At 34.4% G+C, this 19774-nt stretch overlaps 5 protein-coding genes and 1 long non-coding RNA gene across 10 annotated transcripts; 3 read left to right on the top strand and 3 right to left on the bottom strand.

Moving 5' to 3' along the window:
* Positions 1-841: 841 nt before the first annotated feature.
* On the bottom strand, positions 842-3532 carry LOC107269268 (cell cycle checkpoint protein RAD17). The gene is made up of 10 exons (XM_025086520.1): positions 3303-3532; positions 2702-3092; positions 2457-2613; positions 2261-2383; positions 2006-2184; positions 1850-1939; positions 1586-1776; positions 1372-1490; positions 1073-1279; positions 842-974 (listed from the first exon to the last, which is right to left on the bottom strand). Exons 1-9 carry the CDS (start codon positions 3315-3317, stop codon positions 1165-1167), a joined length of 1380 nt encoding a protein of 459 aa, XP_024942288.1. The 5' UTR covers positions 3318-3532; the 3' UTR covers positions 842-974; positions 1073-1164.
* A 135-nt stretch (positions 3533-3667) lies between these two features.
* LOC107269267 (NADPH--cytochrome P450 reductase) lies at positions 3668-14476 on the bottom strand. 5 transcript variants are annotated; one of them, XM_015742942.2, is made up of 12 exons: positions 9546-9747; positions 8291-8354; positions 7837-8045; positions 7566-7758; positions 7267-7416; positions 6529-6653; positions 6255-6443; positions 5943-6181; positions 5537-5868; positions 5187-5448; positions 4888-5116; positions 3668-4751 (listed from the first exon to the last, which is right to left on the bottom strand). In XM_015742942.2, the coding sequence occupies exons 2-12, from the start codon at positions 8291-8293 to the stop codon at positions 4607-4609; spliced, it is 2076 nt and encodes a 691-aa protein (XP_015598428.1). In that variant the 5' UTR covers positions 8294-8354; positions 9546-9747; the 3' UTR covers positions 3668-4606. The 5 variants fall into 5 exon arrangements, with proteins under 5 accessions (XP_015598428.1, XP_024942286.1, XP_015598429.1 ...); XM_025086518.1 differs by lacking the exons at positions 8291-8354; positions 9546-9747 and adding an exon at positions 14093-14476; XM_015742943.2 differs by lacking the exons at positions 8291-8354; positions 9546-9747 and adding an exon at positions 14104-14475.
* Positions 10122-14110, top strand: LOC107269272. The gene is made up of 4 exons (XR_003060107.1): positions 10122-10903; positions 10975-12728; positions 12824-13362; positions 13462-14110. It is a non-coding gene; the product is annotated as an uncharacterized LOC107269272 (long non-coding RNA).
* Positions 14477-14950: 474 nt separating the features above from the next.
* LOC107269269 (ras-related protein Rab-34) lies at positions 14951-16538 on the bottom strand. Its single transcript, XM_015742947.2, has 7 exons — positions 16256-16538; positions 15982-16148; positions 15805-15906; positions 15664-15728; positions 15463-15593; positions 15192-15399; positions 14951-15119 (listed from the first exon to the last, which is right to left on the bottom strand). The coding sequence occupies exons 1-7, from the start codon at positions 16316-16318 to the stop codon at positions 15055-15057; spliced, it is 801 nt and encodes a 266-aa protein (XP_015598433.1). The 5' UTR covers positions 16319-16538; the 3' UTR covers positions 14951-15054.
* Positions 16539-17082: 544 nt separating this feature from the next.
* Positions 17083-18696, top strand: LOC107269270 (60S ribosomal protein L23a). The gene is made up of 4 exons (XM_015742948.2): positions 17083-17191; positions 17611-17918; positions 18128-18255; positions 18367-18696. The coding sequence occupies exons 1-4, from the start codon at positions 17158-17160 to the stop codon at positions 18626-18628; spliced, it is 732 nt and encodes a 243-aa protein (XP_015598434.1). The 5' UTR covers positions 17083-17157; the 3' UTR covers positions 18629-18696.
* Positions 18697-18845: 149 nt separating this feature from the next.
* Positions 18846-19760, top strand: LOC107269271 (NADH dehydrogenase [ubiquinone] 1 alpha subcomplex subunit 6). Its single transcript, XM_015742949.2, has 3 exons — positions 18846-19003; positions 19351-19466; positions 19540-19760. The coding sequence occupies exons 1-3, from the start codon at positions 18883-18885 to the stop codon at positions 19666-19668; spliced, it is 366 nt and encodes a 121-aa protein (XP_015598435.1). The 5' UTR covers positions 18846-18882; the 3' UTR covers positions 19669-19760.
* The last annotated feature ends 14 nt before the right edge of the window (positions 19761-19774 follow it).

The following is a 19774-nucleotide window of genomic DNA, read 5'->3' as shown; positions in this document are numbered from 1 at the left end:
CTAGCGTTGTCACCGTAATACTAAAAGAATTACGAAAATTCTCGGCAATTTTGACCGCCGGAAAGTTAGCGACAAAGGATAAAAATTTATATACTTCTAATGCCTACAAAATTGCTCATAGTTAGTGTTTAATGAATGCTAGATACTTATTCGGATGCAAGAAGATACAAGCATTCGTACAAATCTATGGCATTCAATAAACCAGAATAAACAGAGAAACTATGTTTTCAGCACCCTCGGTTCATCTTCGAAGCACCTGTCATAGGTGTGTTCAAAAATTAAATCACATTGTTCACGTCTGCAAGCGGGCCACGAGAAAATCAAAGTTTACTTGTTATTTAAAGATGCTTCAATGAAATAAAAAAATGGAGCAAATTCAGAGCAATTAATTCATTAAGAAAATCATATGAAAATCTGCTCAGTCATTTGAAATAGCAATAAAAAAATATTTTTTTAATGAATATTTTTTAATCATTGTATAATAGCAGCAGAGTCATTAGGAAAACATAAGGAGCATTTAAAGAGCAATTTTTTAGGCATTAAAACTGTATCAATTTTTATCTTTTGACGCTAACTTCCCGACAGTGATTTAGACCCCTCGAAAGTCAAGTTTTCTTATCAGGAATTCATCAGGAGTCAGGAGGTAATCTCGATTTCTGTTAGATCCACTGGAATTTCCGTTAGAGCCACATATATTTTTTGAATCCATGCAAAAGGAAATGCCGGTTAAAATTATATAGGTATTTGGAAAAGTTTGTGTCAGACATTTTTGGATGTTCTCAGAATTCTAGTCACATTATTTATACAAGAGAAGAAAGAAGATGTTTATTAAAATCTGAAGTTCTTTCACTTTTTTTTATTGAGAAACTTATTCTGATAACATAATTAATTGGAATTTCGCGATTTCATCATAACTTAATAACTTATATAAAAGTAATATGAGATTAACGATACTCTCTCTGCTCCTTCGGATGCTATAATGTAAATAAAAGATAGAGTAAGTTTAATATTGTGTTATCTTTTTAGAGATCCGGTGTATAATGTTAAGCAAAAATTAAATATTTGCCGTTACCTTATAATGTTACAGCACCCTAATAGTCTCGCGGAAAATCACGGAATGAATGGAACGAAACGCATTACAAGATGCTGTTACATTCTTATCTTTTATTCAATTATTCCTTCAATTTCGGCAACAGATACTGAGTTCTCTGATTTTTGAGTTTTAGAAAGTATCCGTGATTCGTACCAGCGCAATTCTGCTGCTCCAAGATCCCTTTGTCTAAAAGGATTCAGAGAAATACAATATAAATATTGTCTACCTCCACTTGAATGAAATATTATTTATATTAATAGGCAATCCTATATACTTACAACGTACGGTCATCATGCTGTCCTTTTCTCACTGGATTCCATCCTGACACTGGTTTTTCATTAGTTACCATCAAACCACGAATACAATAAGATAAGGCTACTCTACCGAGATTTGGATCCTGGAATTTATTATGATGAATGTTTCTAGTCAAAATGACAAATCATAATTCTACGAATAACTCTCTGAAGGTTCCAGAGATTCATATTGACTCACTCGCCATTCTGAAATCAAGGTATCTGACAAACTCAAGATATTTATACATGTCGCTGCTTCGTCCATTCCACCGATTGTATTTAAGTAATTTCCGTGAAGAAATCCAAGAAATACACCCGGCTGTGATTGGAACAATGAAGCTATTTCGTCTGGATCATGAACAAATTTCCAAGAATCGCCATCAGGAATTCCTGAGTACAAAAGGATTACGAGAGTCAATTATCTTCTTTTGATAGGGAAAATTCAAAACTATTGATCACCCACTTTTTGGATTGATCACCCGTCCTACACCGTGAAGAAGTCCTAAACTTTCTTCTCTTACAGTGCATTCACTGTGGGATTCATTATTAGGCACTGGAAAACAAGTGATTTTCAATTATTTCATGTTACAGTGCTCAAACCTTTTCTGAAGATACCAACCTTTGAGAGATATAAAGATGAGGTTTAGAATTGCACTGCGTACATCTCCAATACCATTTGACAGTATCTCATCAATATTTTCTTGGGTAACATTCAGTATATGGCCACCCTTTAAATTTAATATCGAGGAAACTCTTTTTAATACATTTTTCATAGAAGTTGCTGTTGCTGCTCCAATACTAAAATCAATATCTAATCAATAATGATTTACAAATACTACAAATACTATTCAAATACAAAGAACTAATAATATACCTTATAACGTCCAATTTAAAGGCTTTTCGAATATTCTCAGAAAATAATGTTTGCATCAGTCTAGAGCTGCCAGAATCACTAACAACGAATACTAGAGGCTCTCTAGCCATTTCAAAGTATTTCCTGCAAGGAGATATATTGCTGATGCATACCATGATTATATATATATATATCACTAGAAATTTATGACGCTTACTGCAATACATCAGAAAAGCTATCCTTTTCAACGAGATACACATTTGGTATGTCTTTGACTAGTAGAAGCCTTCTAGAATGTTTTGAGAATATTGAATTGTATCTGGTAGCTCGGACCATGAAGTCTTCAAATCTCTCTCCTTGACGCATCACTCTGTCTATTGATGAAGTAAATTGATATTAATCATTTTAAAATATTATGAATTGAGAAGAATAGTAAAAGGGGTTCATTGAACTTTTCATTACTATTCTCATCCATAGCCTGATCAACTGGTGTAATCCATTCTATGACATCAAATCCACTATTCTTGGCAAGAAGTTTGAGAGCCACAGTTTTTCCACAACCAGAAGGTCCAGAAAGCACAAGTGCTTTTGGGCTTCCATTAATAGAGTCTAGCCACTCCTGAATTGTTTTTTGCTTTTGCCGACTTATTGCCAACTCTGAAGGTTGCTGAGGTTCACAAGTCATTAGCAAAGCAGCTAAATTATTTGAAGATTTCCTTTTTGGGTCAGTACATATATCATCTTCTACATTCATTTTATTACTGCAAGAATCATCAGTACTGCTCCGTTTTTTTATATGACTTGTATTCGGTGCAATCTCGAAAGAAGGCAACAACCAATCTCCTTTACTTTTCTGAAAGTTCAAATAGATGATGATAACATTGCATTCGTTGTTAAAGAAACATAAAGTATTTTATTTTCTTCAAACAATTCATTATCTCCTTTACACAGAGTATGAGTAATAGATAATAATATATCAATGTGCAGTAAAAGCTAACCATGACACAAGTAACCAAATCTTTATTGGAATCTTAAGATATTCAGATAAAAGATTTTAGTCTACCTTTGACTGAGACATTCTAATTGATTAATAGTCTTCTATTTCATATGCTTTTCCATGAAAACAGATAATCTTAGGTAAATACCGCGATTAGAGTAAGAATACTGATAGTTTACAAAACGATGACACTGAAATGAGAACTACGGGTATTGAGAACCGGGCCACCCTATTGGAAAGGGATGCTTGAGAAATGGGATATTGCTATTTCACTCTTACACACTCATGACTAGGAATGACTCAGAGAATCTGACAGCGAGAAACGTGAAGAATTCGCTGTGAATATAAATGGATAATAAAAAAAATAAAATACGTTTAATAACTTCATCCCATAAACAACGGTATGGTAATTGTAATAATAACCAAAAATGTATTGTTGCTGTTTTAACATCTTTATTGTGATTTTATAATTGTTCTAGGAATTGAGAAAATTCTTTGTATACTTTTTTTGCAATGACAAGAACGCCGACACGAATCCTTAAAAAAATATACCTTCCCTATACTTGTACTAAAATAATAATATAATCGCCATCGCGTACCAAATATACTTAACCTAATATGTCACTATTAAAAACGTAAAAGTTTCATGATATGACGCTTCGTATCTACATGATGCAGATTAAACATGAATGAAATGATACATACATAAATTACGAAATTTCACAGTTAATTCCGATACAGAATAAACGAACACTTAATATTTCATCCGTTCTTGCGATCATAAAAAGACAGTGATTCCCGATCGCCTCATAATTAAAATTAAACAAAAATTTCTGAACGATCGAGTTAAACTAATCCAATAATAATTGAAGAGAATCATATACTTGCATATAGTATAGAGACTTCATCAGTGAGATGGATACAAATTGACTCTTCCCAAGATACTTTTGATACTACATCTCTTTCCTCGACAGTCAAATATTAAATATTGAATAAATTTTAAAATCCCATGAGATATGATACAAACCACTTCAGAGGTTCGATTCATATGTAAATTTTTCTATAACAATTCATACTATTTCAAACCAGCTGTATTACTACTGACGACACATTAAAATCCATCTTTTAATATAAAAAAATTCTCTATAATAGTTTCACGAAGGCATCCAGTGTAATTAATTCAGCCTAATTTGTAGGTAAATTGGTTTTCATCGAATTTCATTAATTAACGTTTAATAAGTGGGGTTTAGAGAATAAACCAAGATGCGTAGATTTACCGAGCAATAAAAACACGGTAAATAGATATTTTTTATACGTTGTAACAAAACGTAAGGATTTGCGAAAACGGACACTTTGTTGATCCCAACAGTTCAACTCCATACGTCACTGGAGTAACGTTTCTGCGTGTCCATCTTCTTGATAAAGGCAGTGGCTTCCATTTCTGTCATCTTGCCACGTTCCATTACGACCTTCACCAATATGTTGTGAACATCGCGTGCCATGTTACGAGCATCACTAAATAACAATTAACCAACAAAAAATAAACAAAAGAGAATAAAATTGAAAATACATATCTATAGGCAGAGAACATATATTATATATATACATATATATGTTCTCTGCTATAGGTTATCTAAAAAGAAATACTAACCCGCATATATAAATGTGACCATTCTTCTCCCCGATAACACTCCATATCTCTTCCTTATTATTCTCCAGCAGATGAGTCACATATTCTTTCTGTGCTTGCTCTCGACTGAAGGCAGTGTGTAGCTTAAGCGTACCATTTTTCTCAAATTCTTCTAGCTCCTCTTTATAAAGATAATCTTCGTGACGCCGCCTACAGCCGAAGTAAAGGATTGTGTCGCCAACTTCTTTACCTAGAGTCATGTGTTCTCAATTAACTCACTTGCTCAAATAATTAATATTTTCTTCAGGTATAATACGTACCTTCCTTTCTCGCGATATCACGTTCCTGGATGAATCCGCGGAAAGGTGCTAGTCCTGTGCCGGGGCCAACCATGATGACAGGTGTGGCAGGACGAGTAGGAAGTCGGAACTGAGATTTACGTACAAAGATTGGTACCAGACAAGGTGGATCTGATGGATGCTTCTCCTTTAACCAGGTAGTCGTGACACCGCGGTTTATACGACCAGTAGGAGTCTTGTACTCAACGACAACAGCGGTAATGTGAATCGTCGTAGGGTGTAACTGAAGGAAAAATAACAAATTTGTATAACTCATAAATGCATAGATGGTACAAATGAAATAGTATTATTTAACTGAAAGCATTGCTAACCTTAGGCGATGATGAAATTGAATAGTATCGGCACTGCAGACGTGGTAACAATTCACACAGATGATCCAGAGGTGGTTTCAAGCTGGGAATGTCTTCCAGAATGTGTACAATATTTCTATTCTCTTGGGTAATCCATTGCTGGTAAAGAGCTTTGCCTTCAGGCGTGGTAGACGCCATAAGCTTTAACTTATCCTTATCCGCCTGATCGGAGCAATACTCTGCGAGTTCTTTCAAAACGTGAGTCCTGGGATTACTGGTGATGTCTAAGTAGTGCGTCAACGCTGTTCTGTAGGAGCAAGGGCAGGGGAATGGATGCTTCTTCGTGGACTCTTCTGCAAAAAAGAAAGAAGAACTTAAATATCTTCTGCCACTTAATTTCTTGGTATATAATAGATGCATTACGTACCATCTGTATTGGTCAATGTGATTACAGTATCCAAATCCACCTGACAGACTTCTCCAATTTTATTGACAAGCTCTGAATTATTTACAGGGTAGACAGCCAGGTGATCACCAGCCTCGTAACGCATCGTCGATCCTTCAATGTCAAATTCAATATGCATACAGGATCGTTCGGATGTTGGTCCATGTAATTCCCGATTTACCTTCACAGGAGCCAAGTAAGGATTTTTCGCATCGTATGGTCTGCAAAAACAAAAAAACTCAATTCTCCAGTCATGCATATTTAATGAAGATGTTCAATGATTAAGATACTCACGATCGTTGATTCTTGTAGGAATGAAGACGTGCAATTTCCCCTGTGTAAACCTTTTCTGGTAAAGCATCAACATGTTCAGTAAGTTTGTACTGACGAATGCTGACATCTTCGCCAGCACCCTCAATTCCAAAGAAATCACAGACTGCTGGCCAAAATTTGTCTTTCCAGGTAATAAAATCATCTTCAATGCTATAAATTAATTGATAATAGGATTTCAGTTAGTGAATCCACAGATTCTCTTTATTAACATCGCATTACTAAAATCATTACTCACTTTGCATCATCGTCTCCAAGACCAAGCTCGAATACTCTAGTAGCTCCAAGTTGCTCAAGTCTATGATCAACATAGATAGCAACTTCATTATAATGCTCATAAGTCTTGTTTCCTAATCCAAAGACCTACAACGAATACATCCAGAAAACAATTTATTCGTCAGTATCAAATGTAAGACCAATTAAACGCGATATTAGATTTGGAAATAATATGAAATTAATACTACGTTCAATTTGTTATATAATAATGAAAAAAAAAAAAATTTTAAAGTAATAAAGAGACTACCTCACATTTGCACGGCAAAGCACTGCCTCGCCATCTGGCGAGATTTCGGAAAATTCGTGTGTACTTATTCATAATTTTATACGATTCGAACAATTTCGTTCTCATACCGAAACTAACCTCTCATCTTTAACTCTAGCGAATTATATAATACAGCTTAATATTTTCGACAATATCTTTACAGTTCACACGTCATTGTAGAAGTTCAAAACTCGAGGTCAACATGACAAACGTACGATTTAACGAAAATCTATTTCGTGCAGCCGTTTGAGGTTATGGACGAGCTCAGGCAGACGAACTTTTACTGAGTAATTGCTTTCGATAAGAGATTGAGTAGACATCGTCTAGATGTCACTGCGAGCACAGTCATAAATATGAAGTAACAAAATTATAAAAGGCGATACTGGCGTGATGCTACGGTTTTAATAAAATTATTATATACAATTCTATACTCACAGCGTAATTCAAGCCGTTAAGGTCAGCATCACCATTTTTCAGCCAGTCAACAAATTCCATGGCATTATCTGTCGGATCACCCTCACCATACGTTGCTAAGCAAAATACAGCCAAGCTGTTGGGTATACTCTTCATGTTTACAAGTTCTTCCTACGTAACAGATGCATTAATACTTTCTAACAGTAGCTAAAAAATACTAATGGAATATTAAGTAAAATCGTTCATAGATGTAAAAATCTCAAAGGCATATCTACTTTAAATTAAAGCAAAAATAATGTTAAAATATCTGTTACTCGCACCATATCACATTCCTCAGGATCTGCTACCATTCCCTTCATCCTATAACGAATTCCTTCCTTGGCAAGTCTACCAGCAAATTCCTCACCGGTTCCAGTTTGACTTCCATAGAAAACAACAAGACTTCTTCCAGAAGTCTTAAGCTTCTTAATGAATGAATTTTCTGAAGGAACTAGAGCAGTGTATGCTGTTGGTCTGAAGATCAGAAAAGATTCGTATTAATTATGAAACAATACAATATCATATCGATAATCACTACAGTTGAAATCTTACTGAATGGAATAAGATTTTGTAGGAGCTGGCAAATTTTCCTGTTTGTTACGACGTAATAACCACCATCCAGCTGCCAGAAGAAGAGCACCAAGTAGCACAATGTCCAAAGTACTGAATAGAGCTTCGTCAAAGACCTCTACACTTTCCTGTTCGTCCAGCACTGGTGATCCTGACATTCTCACAGCTTTGGGTTGCGAAGCGTCTGCGATCTGAAATAAAAAAAACCAGATATTCCTTATAAACAGTTAAATAATTAAGTAACAAGGGTCACCAGTGTCTAGATCATCCAGCACATCTCTTCAAATTTAATAATACTTGGGAAAAAAGAGAACAAGTTAAAGGAAGATAGAGTGTTTATAGAAAAAGAAGATATCTCAGTTTCGTCAACTGACTCGACATTGTATACGATTTATTAAACTGTCCCCATGACGTATACAGCTATCTGAAGTCTTACCATGACGTATATACCCTCGTCACTTCCTGGTGTTTAACCGTCACGCGCAGACCATTAAAATCGGCTAATAAAAATAAAAGAGACCCAGGTAACTTTCCAGTTCTTACGTGCAGCTGCCTACACACTTTCTCCGTGCATGCACTCTCTCTCCAATGTATTATTTTGTTTTCTCTTTCTTGCACTGTATCCTTTTTTCAATCTTTTCTGCTTCCACTGGTAGCCGCAATTACGTGCTCCAAAGTCAATAAGGAAAATCGAAGACTTCCATCTTCTTATAAATAGATCGACGAAGGCAATGGCCGCACGAGAATTTTCCGAGTTTCGACTTGTTTACGATAAATGCAGTTCTGTAATTTTCTATCGAACATTATAAATATTACAGAAATACTTGGAAGATATATTGTGGATTAATAAAAAATTTAATAGCTCCAACTGAACTTCATTCTGCTCTAACTGCCCGGACGTGTTTCGCAAAATAGAATTATATGTAAACAAAACTACGTATCTCGTACGATTATTTCTTACGTAAACTCGCATGAAATCAATTTGAAAATTATATGTTTTTAATAATGATACGTACATATTCAAAGAAATTGACACATTGGAAGGCGAATTTATTTCTCAATGTCATGGTTAAATCTAAATAATTGCTGACATTAAATACTGGTAAGTACTTGGTACGAATTCTTAATCATATCTACATATAATATAATAGCAGCTTTAATGTGCGTGACAAACGCTTGAAGAAACTATCGCATGTTTTCTATCGAAGAAAACTGTCAATTCACAATGAAGTTGTACTTTATTTGTCATTATTCAAAAATACTTGACAACACTGATAACACATGATTGATAAGCTGCGCACATATCTCAAAGATAAATTTTTAGAGTTTACCCGGATGCATATTAGACGGCGATTTGCACTAATGCAAAACAACAACTGCGTAATTACCAATATCACAACAATGCAATAAACTTTATTACGCTAAAATACAAACAAAATAACAAAATCGTAACACGTAACAAAATCCAAACTCTAATGCACTTGTCAAAATAATTGTACGCTACCACAAACAGACTATAATTAATTTAACCGGAAGTGCAAAACTAAACATAAATGCCAACCATTAAAATAAAGGCAAACAGTCAATGAGATTGAAAATAATAAAAAAAATTGCACATTCCGATAGTCAAAATTAATATGTAATATTTAACCAATAAATTCATTAGAAAGTAAAAATGTTTTATTACTTACAGGTAGATCCATCCTTCATTCCATGCGCAACTTCGTTAAAATAAATAAATTCGAATAAATAGTTATAATATTAACGGTAAGATGTCAGCACGAAACATTCAAATTATAGTTCGTCTGAAGAGCGAAACGATACTGTCGTTAGGAACGATCGTCTGAAATATCCCTTCTTTCTTCTTATTAACAAGCAAAGAGTTACCACTACCTTCCTATAAGTTTTGCCCCGGCAATTATTAGCTGCAAAACTGACTTGGCATACTACTTGCCATTTATGATTATGCGTATAAGAGAGGACAGCCTTACATACCACTACGGAGAGTTGTAACGTAAAAATCACTAGTCACGATGGCTCGTCAATTCGGCTGACGTGCGAGCGTGATTCGCGATAAGGAAAAGATAATTTATATGGCAACTCACATACACAAGTGTATTATTCTTCTAGAAGACCCAACTACACAACAGTATTACGATCATTCATGATATAAAAAAGATAATTATATCCTCTTCCATCGTGCAATAATATTTTAAACCTTAATAATGAAATGAAAAAAGAAACTATCTATGACATCTATGAAGTGTATGACAGTAGTAATCTTTCACGATGTAGATAAGAGAATCATATCATCTTCTGTCAAAGGATGAACATCTTAGAGATAAATTCCATTTTTCTCACAAAATTTATTATTTTGATCGATTACGTGAATGGCAGACGTAGTGGATTACAGTATTTTTAAAATAACTTTTGCAAAATTAATTGTAATACAACTTTCCATGTACAAACATAACTGTTACGTTCTTGCTGTTCGTATTATATTATCAATTTTTACTAAATATCTTTAACCATAGAATAACAAACACTAGAAATACAACTCGTCCAAGATATTGATAACAAAAATCATTTATCAGACAATTCCTGATATCAATAATACGATGCTCCACTTTCATCTGCACATAGTGAAACAGCATTGAACAGGAGAAAGTTTTTAATTTTGCTTTACAGGAAAGAGACTTCCATTTTTCTCCATTAGATTCCAGAAAGTTTACGTAAACATCATTAAATCTCCAGGAGCCATACAGACTGCGAAAAATAGTTTTAGCAGCATTGTAAAGCGTTATAGCGATCACTTAAGAACTAGAAGTTGAGTCAGCTCAAAAAAATGATAATTAAAAATATAACATTTTAGGAAACCATGGGTGGCCAGCGCTATTGAATACCGTGGACTAACTCCATCTAGTTACCTCTGGCTCAAGCTTCTATTATTATTCCATTATCCTCGGTATGACTGCTGCACGGGAAACTTCCGTGAATGTAACGTAAACTTTAGAACAATGTGTATGTTGGTAATATTTCACAGACTTACGTATGTATTGTTTATCGGTTCAGACTTTTCGTTGGGGCTACGTAAGTTGTATGTGACATCTGCAATTCCAGAAGCTTTCCAGAGGAAAAGAGGGATTTGTAGATCGGTGTCGAGTGTCCAAGTTCGCCATTGGTATAATAACACGACCTTGTTAATGCCATACTATAGATATACTATTGCTATGCTGACGCAATAAGACTACTTACGTCAGACTATATTATTATTTAGTGTCACATAAATTATCATAGGACAAAACTCTTGTGAATGATGTTAATAATATTCAAATAATGAGTAACGAGCCAATAGTGGAATTAAAAATGTGTTTTTACAACCGAAATGTATAACGGATAATTATCGACATGTATAAAAATACTCAGTATGATTAGAGTAGTCACCGGTCGCTCTTGTCATTCTAAATGTATGCATATGAAATATTTCCTAAAATCTCAAGATCAGGTCTTAATGTATATGTTTAAAGACAAGTTTAGTTAAACCCAGCTATTTTTAATTGTAAACAATTTATGGAATGTAATTGACGAATTTCAAGTTTAAATTTAATTCGCAAAATTGGGACTGTATTATTGTTCAGTACAATTACCAGCTAACGAGTGGAAAAAGTTATTGTTTAAAAAATAATGTGTATATATTCTTTTGGTGTACGATTTTGAGACAATTAAAACAGGCTTATGAATTTATTAATTACTTATTAAATTTTAATTTGACTGCTGATCGCTATCCCGGTGGTTTCCCTAACAGAGTGACCATTATTGCCGTATACAAATGATCAAAGAAGTATTTTGGCATTATCAAAAAAGTTTGCTGGCTAATCGCATAAATATAACACAGCACCATGATATTGCGCTTACGAAACATCATGCTATTAATTCGGTGAGTAACTTCGCTTATAAACTCTAGGGTCGAACTCCGATAATTATAATTTAAAAGCACTTATCGTATCAGTTGCAGAAAACAAAATATGCGATCCCTTTAAGACGATATAATTTATCTTGTTGAATAAATGAAATCAGGCAATCATTAAAATACATTAAAATAGAAGACTGCAAATTTTCAAGCATTAACTGCAATTGATATGCAAAACTGGTATTGAGCATTACGTTCACGGCCAGTAGTTTGTTTCGCCTTGATGGGTATGCTCTTGAACTAATGAAAGATATTCATGTGTTCATTCACCCTGTATAGTCATACTCTCAAGTCATACTCGTTTTGAAATTTACAGGAATTGGCGTTATCAAGGACCTATAGTTCGTCCGTGATAACATCCCTGTAGTAAAGGATGAAATTGATTTATTTAACTGTGACCACATTTTTAATCAGAGTATACTATACTGCTCAGGTCAAAATAGCTTAGTAATGATATTACATATTTAATATTTATGAATAATTTATATTATTTTTATAGACAGAAATATTATATGACAAAAAAGAGTATATTAATTTGAATGTCTGGTTTTTATTAGTTTTAAAAGTTTCTAACAGTTGCAGGTCACGTAGATACGAGATCGTCATTTGTTTCACACATGTATAATTTTGGAAAAACATTTTTTGAAATTTATTAAAAATTTTTCGTACGAGTAAGATCAAAATTTGAGCCCGATCGATTTTAATTAATAATATACAATCTACTCCAAACAAATAATTCATTAGAAATAAGTTGCTGTATATGGCGATATTCGACTGGAACAGTATCAATAAAATATTCGCACTCTTTGCAGTAACTGCACATGCAGCCATTTGTACTTATACAAATGTCATAAAAATGTCTAAATTTGGAACAGAATACTAATAGAAGATACTTCGGAACTGCGTAAGAAATTTTGAAAATATAAATTGATATAATTATTAATTTATATTGACCCTGGATTATTTAAAATTTATTAAAATACATCACACGCGTGACAGATGCTATATCTTCGAAGCTGAAAGAATCTTAAAAGAAGAGATATCCAGGAGGCAACAAACAAAATGGAGACTTATCCAAAGCAAGCGCCAGCTTCAAATATATCAATCGTAAAGGACGATAAAAGTGAACCGAACAGATTGCAAGTTCCTTTGGAACTGAAAGCTAGCGGGGAAAAGATTGCAAAAACATCCGAAGAGTCTGGACATATCTCAAATAGATCAAAAGACAGCAAAGAGCCAAGTGTCTGTGACGAGGAACCTTTCATCCTGAAATTATTTAGAAGTCTAACCGGTTCCGAGGTGGTACAGAGTAAAAAAAATTTTTTTCAAAAACGTCAAGAGTGATGCACCATAATAAAAGGCATTTTCATCGATGGAGCAGTGTATATTCCTCGTGATTTAATTACAGCAATATATGTGTATAGCCACTGCATTACGATAGATGGCTATATGTACAAAGCATATATTAAAATGTCATACAGACTCTGCTTCATCTACTGCATTATAATATTCAAGAATAACGGAAGACAATTTTCGAGGTAGCTTTTCAACCTTTTCCTTCATCCAGTATAATTTTATTCTTTCTAGAAAATCAAGTGCCAGCAATGTTAACCTAACCCACGTCAAACTTCTGTCAGTTCGAAGCGTCTCCTGCCCTGAACTTTGCTCCGATACATTATTCAGAAGAATGAATAAACGCATGAACGTCGACCGAACACGTAAAGAAGAAACAGTCCGGGATACCTAAATACCCTAAGTTCATAAAAGATACAATTTAAAAAGATTTGCTGCATTCTGATGAATCCAGATAAAATATCTATAACTATCTATCCACATCACAGGGTGATAAACATTAAAAAATGAAAAAAGATGCATTAACGTCGAAGACGTACTATATCTATATACTATTGTAATATCTAATATGATATTAAGTGAATTTATATGGGACATAAAAAACGCAATGTGACGGATAATCGTAGAAATTCTATATACAGAAAGAATTTATTGAAGAATTTTCGACAGTAGCGTAGACTGACTGCCTGTAAATTTGGTAGATCCTACGCCACTGTTGCACGTAGAAAACCTGTTACACGTGCAGCAGCTTCATATGTATATGCTTTGTCAAAGTTTAGGGGCGAATTAGTAGAAGAACGTGTCAAAAATTCAAGAAAATCAGTCTCCTCGTTAATTATATTCCTGAATTTTCCATCAAAAGTAACTGGTTCGACAAAATGTATGGGAGCCATTAAATTCATTTCTAACACTGGCCTTCAACTCACCACACGAAGCTCGTCCTTGCAAAGTTTGATTGGCCTCGTAGACGACGTGGCTGGAATCCACGTGACTCGCCGTTGTTCCTTCCTCAATTTCTCCTACTCCCTTCCACGAGTTACCACTACTCCCGACTTTACTTCTCTTCGTTCACCACTACTCCGACTTCCGTTCTCCGCGTAGATGCGTAATGAGTTCTAGAGGAACATGAGTACAAACCAACGATGGAAATCAGAGTATAACGAGTAACTGGGAGCTCGTGATTTGGATACTTCTAGCTTCTATCGCTTCCGAGAGAAGACTTTATAAAGTAGGGAGAACTCGAGGCTTGGACTCTGAACGCCTGACGTGCAAATCAGGGCCGCTCACCGCTGAATAAACGACTTTACGTCTGAAAGAGAGGGATATGACATTGGTGGGGAATACTCGTATGGAATTTAGTATATAGACTTTACCGACACGTGTTAGATCACATAGTAGACTGCAGTAAAATTTAGGTTGATTGTAGTACACTCAACGTCATTAATGCTTCAATTTTCTGACTAAATTTGCCTATTTAAATTACATGAGTGGGACAGAGGCAAAAATAGTTTAGGGGCCCAGGCATTAATGACACTGAGTGTATATACATACGAGTAGTGAGGATACTGTTGGTTTTCTCTGACAAGATACTTTGCCGACATCTGACGGAGAAACCTGGAATCTAATCAATGAACCTTTAAAGATACACGTGCTGCCCCCATTATGCAATATGAAATAAGAGAGTAGAAAAGTGTATGTATCCAATTATCTGGTACTTGTTTTCGTTACAAGGGGATAAGTCCCTAAAAGAGGACAAAGAAGATCTTCAATTGTTTTATGGCACTTTTGGCTCACTTTTCATATTCAGCTTATTCGATATTTAGTACAAAGATTGCAAATGCTCATATATGTGCGTAACTTGCTGTATATTGTTATTTTTATACGGTACAGCCATTGCATTTTAATTTCTTCTTCTCTGGAAGTTCCTTTTGATTCTTTAGAGCTGAAAGAAATTGAATTCAAAATTATGCAGTGCATTATAGAATATTAATGAGAAAATTCTAAGTCCACTTACTAACGAGATCAGAGCCCACGGTTATTTGTTCAGTAGCAGATGTTTGTAATTCTCGTATAATAGTAGCGTTGAATGATAATGATGCCATTCTTGCAAATAATTCTGGCACACCGTCACCTGTTCTGGAAGACACTGCCCAGTATTCTGCATTTATTGTTTTAGCTACCGTTATGGCTCTCTTCTCAATAACTTCGTAAACCTTATTGGACTATTGAAAGAAATATAGTAAATTAAGGGAGGAAACTTTAATTAAAGCTATAGACTTACTTACTAAGAGGTCTCTTTTGGTTCCCACTAAAAAGATATGATAAAATCCTACATTACTTCTTTCTGCTTCAGCAAGCCATTGTTGGGAATGGGACAATGACATAAGACTGCCCAAATCGAAAACAATGACAATAACTAAAATCAATCAAGAAATTATTAACATTTCAATATCATAGAAAGATCTATCTTTTGCAATTGTACTGACTGTTTGCTCCTCTGTAATAAGATGCAGCTATACATTTAAATCGTTCTTGACCAGCAGTATCCCATCTGTAGAATCAGAAAGGAATATTGAAATAAATTACACAGAAACTAAATCAGAATAGAAACACTGAATCTTACTGACATTTGTAAATTAAAAGGTACACCTAGTACGTCAAAACGTTCCACTTCAAAATCCACGCCTATGGTAGCCTTGTAATTGTTGTCAAAGAGTTTGTGACAAAATCTGCAAATAACGTTTAATCATATACGTACGTTAAATTTGAATTTAAAAAACCGGAAGTGCATTCTTACTAATTACCGATTAACCAGAGACGTTTTGCCGACGGCAACGTCACCGAGGACGATCGCCTTTGATATTCTAGGTACGAGACTTTTGGACAAACAAACTTTTCTGACATTACCATCAAAATCTCTTTCACGATAAGGCGTCATGTCGGATGCAAAAGGAGGCGGCCAGTATTTTATCTGGAAATAATAATAAAAACAGTACAATGCACTTGTGTTTTATATCTTATAACAATAATGTAATGTCAATATATTTCAACTTATATAAAATAATCGTATACATGTACCTGACGTTCCTCGTGAGCGACGTTCTTCATCATTTTGTAAACGGCCGAGCGAGTTTCTAACATAAAACTCTAATGCGGCACCTCTTGTGAGCAATTTTTAATTTTCACTTGCTTGTTATGCAATAACAGGAGAAAAATAATCAGGCGCAAGTATGCAAACGATAATGTAAACGATGTAGTCAAGTCGCATAAAGTTATATAAAGGAACTGGAGGATACTGTATTAGATACTGAGAGAAAATCCTGATGATTTCTGAGTTACGAACAAAAACATTCGTTGCTGGGACAGGTGTTGGTTCGCTTGGAAGGGATGAAATGCGGGTGATTATCGCACGAGTGTAGGAAATGATATGCATTGAGTGAAATATTGTAACCCACATATTTAAATATTTATTATTTATACGAATATAATTATATCGAACAGTCATAGATTTATTTTCAAGGTTTCACACCTTAAGCTGAGTAATGTGATTTTTTTAAATTTAAAGCATGTAGCAATGTTGAAAATAACTAAGCAATATAGACAAATATTATAATTCGGTATTATTCTTGTTCGTTTGTCGCGTAAAGATTGCAAAGCAATAATTTTTAATACAATGCGGATATATTATTTATTGCAAGTTTTGTGAATGATACAATTTCAAATCCGATGTAGAAAAATATTGCTTGTGCTGTTACTACAGTGTGTATTTCATATCTAATGAAATGGATATTTATACGTGGACATATATATAAATAAAGAGATAATGCTTGGTGGATTATGTGAGAACTGTATATTTATTTGAGAAACATTGTTAAGAATTGTTTTGATCTCCAATATGTTCCTAGTTCTAGCACGACTAACGTAGTGATCTTGCGGCCTGGCATTCACTTCCTGTTTAAGTTGCCGTCCTTTTCAGCAAAATGGCTCCGAAACCGAAGCCCACGGAAAAAGCAGGTATGATTAAAAGTGATTTTACGTGTAAAAGTAATGTTAAATGGACAAAGTGTATAATTTTGTTAAAAGCTGAAGCTTGGTGATGTGAATATAGCACATTCTTCGAAGATTTAAACTGAAATATTCTTACGAAAAACTGAAGTTAATATTGAACGACCATGCGGTCAGATAGACACTTGAGCCCCATGGCATTTCCATTATTTACAGTGTTTCATTCGTTTATATTTATATCTTATTTAAATTTGATGAGCAATTATATTTTTAAAAAATTGGTAATACTTTATGGATATACATATAATCTAATTGAAACTGACCTACCTTACATATGTGTATATTATTTAGGCGTTACTTCAGTCAGCATTTCAATGATTTTGATTTTGTACTCTTCACCTTATGTCTTATACTTCGTTATGTAACAGGCAAACCTGCAGAGAAGAAAACGGAGAAAAAAGCAGAGAAGAAACCTGCAGCAGCAGCAGCAGCTGCATCATCTTCTACTGCTAAGGTGACGAAGCCTGCAGCCAAGCCTGCGGCTGCAAAGAAGTCAGCAACAGCTAAGCCTGCTGCCAAACCTGCAGCTAAACCTGCACCGAAGGCTGCACCCAAAGTTGCTGCTAAGCCAGCAATTAGCAAGCCTAAGAAGAATGCAGCAGCAGCCAAGAAGACTCCAAAGGGTGGCAAGGCTGTAGCAAAGCCTGTGCAGAAGGCCCTAAAAGCACAGAAAAAGGTCATTACAATAGAGAAAAATCTTATTACTGATAATATCTAGAATCAAATATGCATTTTATGAAGTTTTACGTGATGAGTAATGTGTGGGAATCTCTTTGAGTTATTATGAAACTAAACATTTAACACAGTACTGAAGCTACTGTGAGCCACTTCTTAGTGTTTATATTAATTTGGTTTTTGCTAATCAATGTTATTTTATTGTTTTAGATCCTCAAGGGTGTCCATGGCTCAAGAGTAAGGAAGATCAGGACTTCGGTGCATTTCCACCGTCCTAAGACTTTCAGACCACCAAGAAACCCAAAATATCCCAGGAAGTCTGTTCCTAATAGGAATCGGTAAGAACAATTTAAAATATAAACACTGCATAGCACCTAAGCTTCTGGTCATATTAAAATATTCAGATACTACAAACTGGAACCTAATGATTTAATGAATAATCTTTTCAGTATGGATGCTTTCAACATCATCAAATACCCACTGACAACTGAGGCTGCAATGAAGAAAATTGAGGATAATAATACCTTGGTCTTCATTGTACACACTCGTGCCAACAAGTATCACATCAAAGCATCGGTCAAGAAATTGTATGAGATCGATGTGGCAAAAGTAAACACCTTGATCAGGCCAGACGGCAAGAAGAAGGCTTACGTTCGTCTAGCTCGTGATTACGATGCTCTTGACGTCGCCAATAAGATCGGCATTATATAAATGCTTTTAACTCTTACTTGTACAAAAAACTGAAAATGTTCACATTGATAATAAATATCCATGTGGGAACTAACATGTGTCTTACTTCAAACCTTTGGATAACAAAATATGATTGGAATATCTAATAAATATAGGTATATTTTAGGTTATGATATTTCTCCAGGATATGATTCTTCGAAGATGATGTGGTCGTGGTCTAGTAACATAAATTAACTTCGGTGGCAGCACACTCATATTCTACAGAAGAAATCAAAATGGCTTCTGTGAGTGCAACGACGAAATATGTTCGTCCAGTTTTATCCCTTAATAAAAATGAAGCACGAAAAAGAGTGTTAGCATTGTATAAATTATGGTACCAGGAAATACCTCAAATTTGTACGTATAGAATTTATGTTCAATAATATAATGTATATTCTGATGCTCCATCTTAACCTTCAATAAGCTATGAACTATCAACTATTTTTTTTTGTACAGCTATTAATAAACTGGACGACGACATTAAATGCAAGAAAGTATTGATAGTTAATAGTGCATAAATCTTTCAATTAATTCAATTATATTCCAAGTTTGTCATTTATTTTTAGTATGTTATATAAAACTACATTCATCTTGTATCGAATATATACAATTCATATAAATAGTCTACTAACAATTTAAATAATTGCAATTCTTAGTTTCTTGTTATTGTTTATCTGTTGATTTAACTTCATATATTTTTCAAGTACTGGACACGTCACTTCCAGTAACGGAAAAGATGTGTTTTGACAAATTGCGAGAGGAATTTAGAAAGAATGCCAATGAAACAGACATCAGGGTAATCGACTTTCTCATCATAAAAGTAAGTTACTCATGTTCCTCTGTGTCAAGTCCATAAGAAATTATTAATATCTTTGATCTGTTATTTTTTCTAGGGAGAGCAGGACCTGCAAGAGACTCTAGAAAAGTGGAAGAACAAGGGACAGCTTATGGATTACTTCAAAGTAACAGTTGAGAAGAAACCATCAGACTTCCTAGGAAAGTTCTTATCTGGTCAAGATTGAATGTTCAATAGGGTATACAAACGTAGTGTATGAAACTGTATGAAAACTTGCAATCTATTCAAATAAACTGTATATATCATAAGTATCCATCACTCAGAAACCATTC

Source organism: Cephus cinctus, unplaced genomic scaffold, assembly GCF_000341935.2.
Source record: "Cephus cinctus unplaced genomic scaffold, Ccin1 Ccin1_scaffold0617, whole genome shotgun sequence".
Taxonomy (NCBI): domain Eukaryota; kingdom Metazoa; phylum Arthropoda; class Insecta; order Hymenoptera; family Cephidae; genus Cephus; species Cephus cinctus.
Note: the sequence above shows the minus strand (reverse complement) of the source record. Positions and strands in the feature narration are given on the sequence as shown.

Coding starts and splice junctions, on each gene's coding strand:
- LOC107269268 (XM_025086520.1), bottom strand. Junction 2,614..2,701: donor TCAGGCTATGGATGAGAATA/GTAATGAAAAGT, acceptor CTTCATCAATAG/ACAGAGTGATGCGTCAAGGA. Junction 2,384..2,456: donor AGCTTTTCTGATGTATTGCA/GTAAGCGTCATA, acceptor ATCTCCTTGCAG/GAAATACTTTGAAATGGCTA.
- LOC107269267 (XM_015742941.2), bottom strand. Junction 7,759..7,836: donor ACAAAATCTTATTCCATTCA/GTAAGATTTCAA, acceptor TCTGATCTTCAG/ACCAACAGCATACACTGCTC. Junction 5,449..5,536: donor CAATTTCATCATCGCCTAAG/GTTAGCAATGCT, acceptor TTTTTCCTTCAG/TTACACCCTACGACGATTCA.
- LOC107269269 (XM_015742947.2), bottom strand. CDS start 16,318: ATGTTAGAAACTCGCTCGGCCGTTTACAAAATGATGAAGAACGTCGCT. Junction 15,594..15,663: donor TTATTACAGAGGAGCAAACA/GTCAGTACAATT, acceptor GATTGATTTTAG/TTATTGTCATTGTTTTCGAT. Junction 15,120..15,191: donor CGTGGGCTCTGATCTCGTTA/GTAAGTGGACTT, acceptor AATTTCTTTCAG/CTCTAAAGAATCAAAAGGAA.
- LOC107269270 (XM_015742948.2), top strand. CDS start 17,158: ATGGCTCCGAAACCGAAGCCCACGGAAAAAGCAG. Junction 17,919..18,127: donor CCCTAAAAGCACAGAAAAAG/GTCATTACAATA, acceptor TTATTGTTTTAG/ATCCTCAAGGGTGTCCATGG. Junction 18,256..18,366: donor TCTGTTCCTAATAGGAATCG/GTAAGAACAATT, acceptor TAATCTTTTCAG/TATGGATGCTTTCAACATCA.
- LOC107269271 (XM_015742949.2), top strand. CDS start 18,883: ATGGCTTCTGTGAGTGCAACGACGAAATATGTTCGTCCAGTTTTATCC. Junction 19,004..19,350: donor CCAGGAAATACCTCAAATTT/GTACGTATAGAA, acceptor ATATTTTTCAAG/TACTGGACACGTCACTTCCA. Junction 19,467..19,539: donor TCGACTTTCTCATCATAAAA/GTAAGTTACTCA, acceptor TATTTTTTCTAG/GGAGAGCAGGACCTGCAAGA.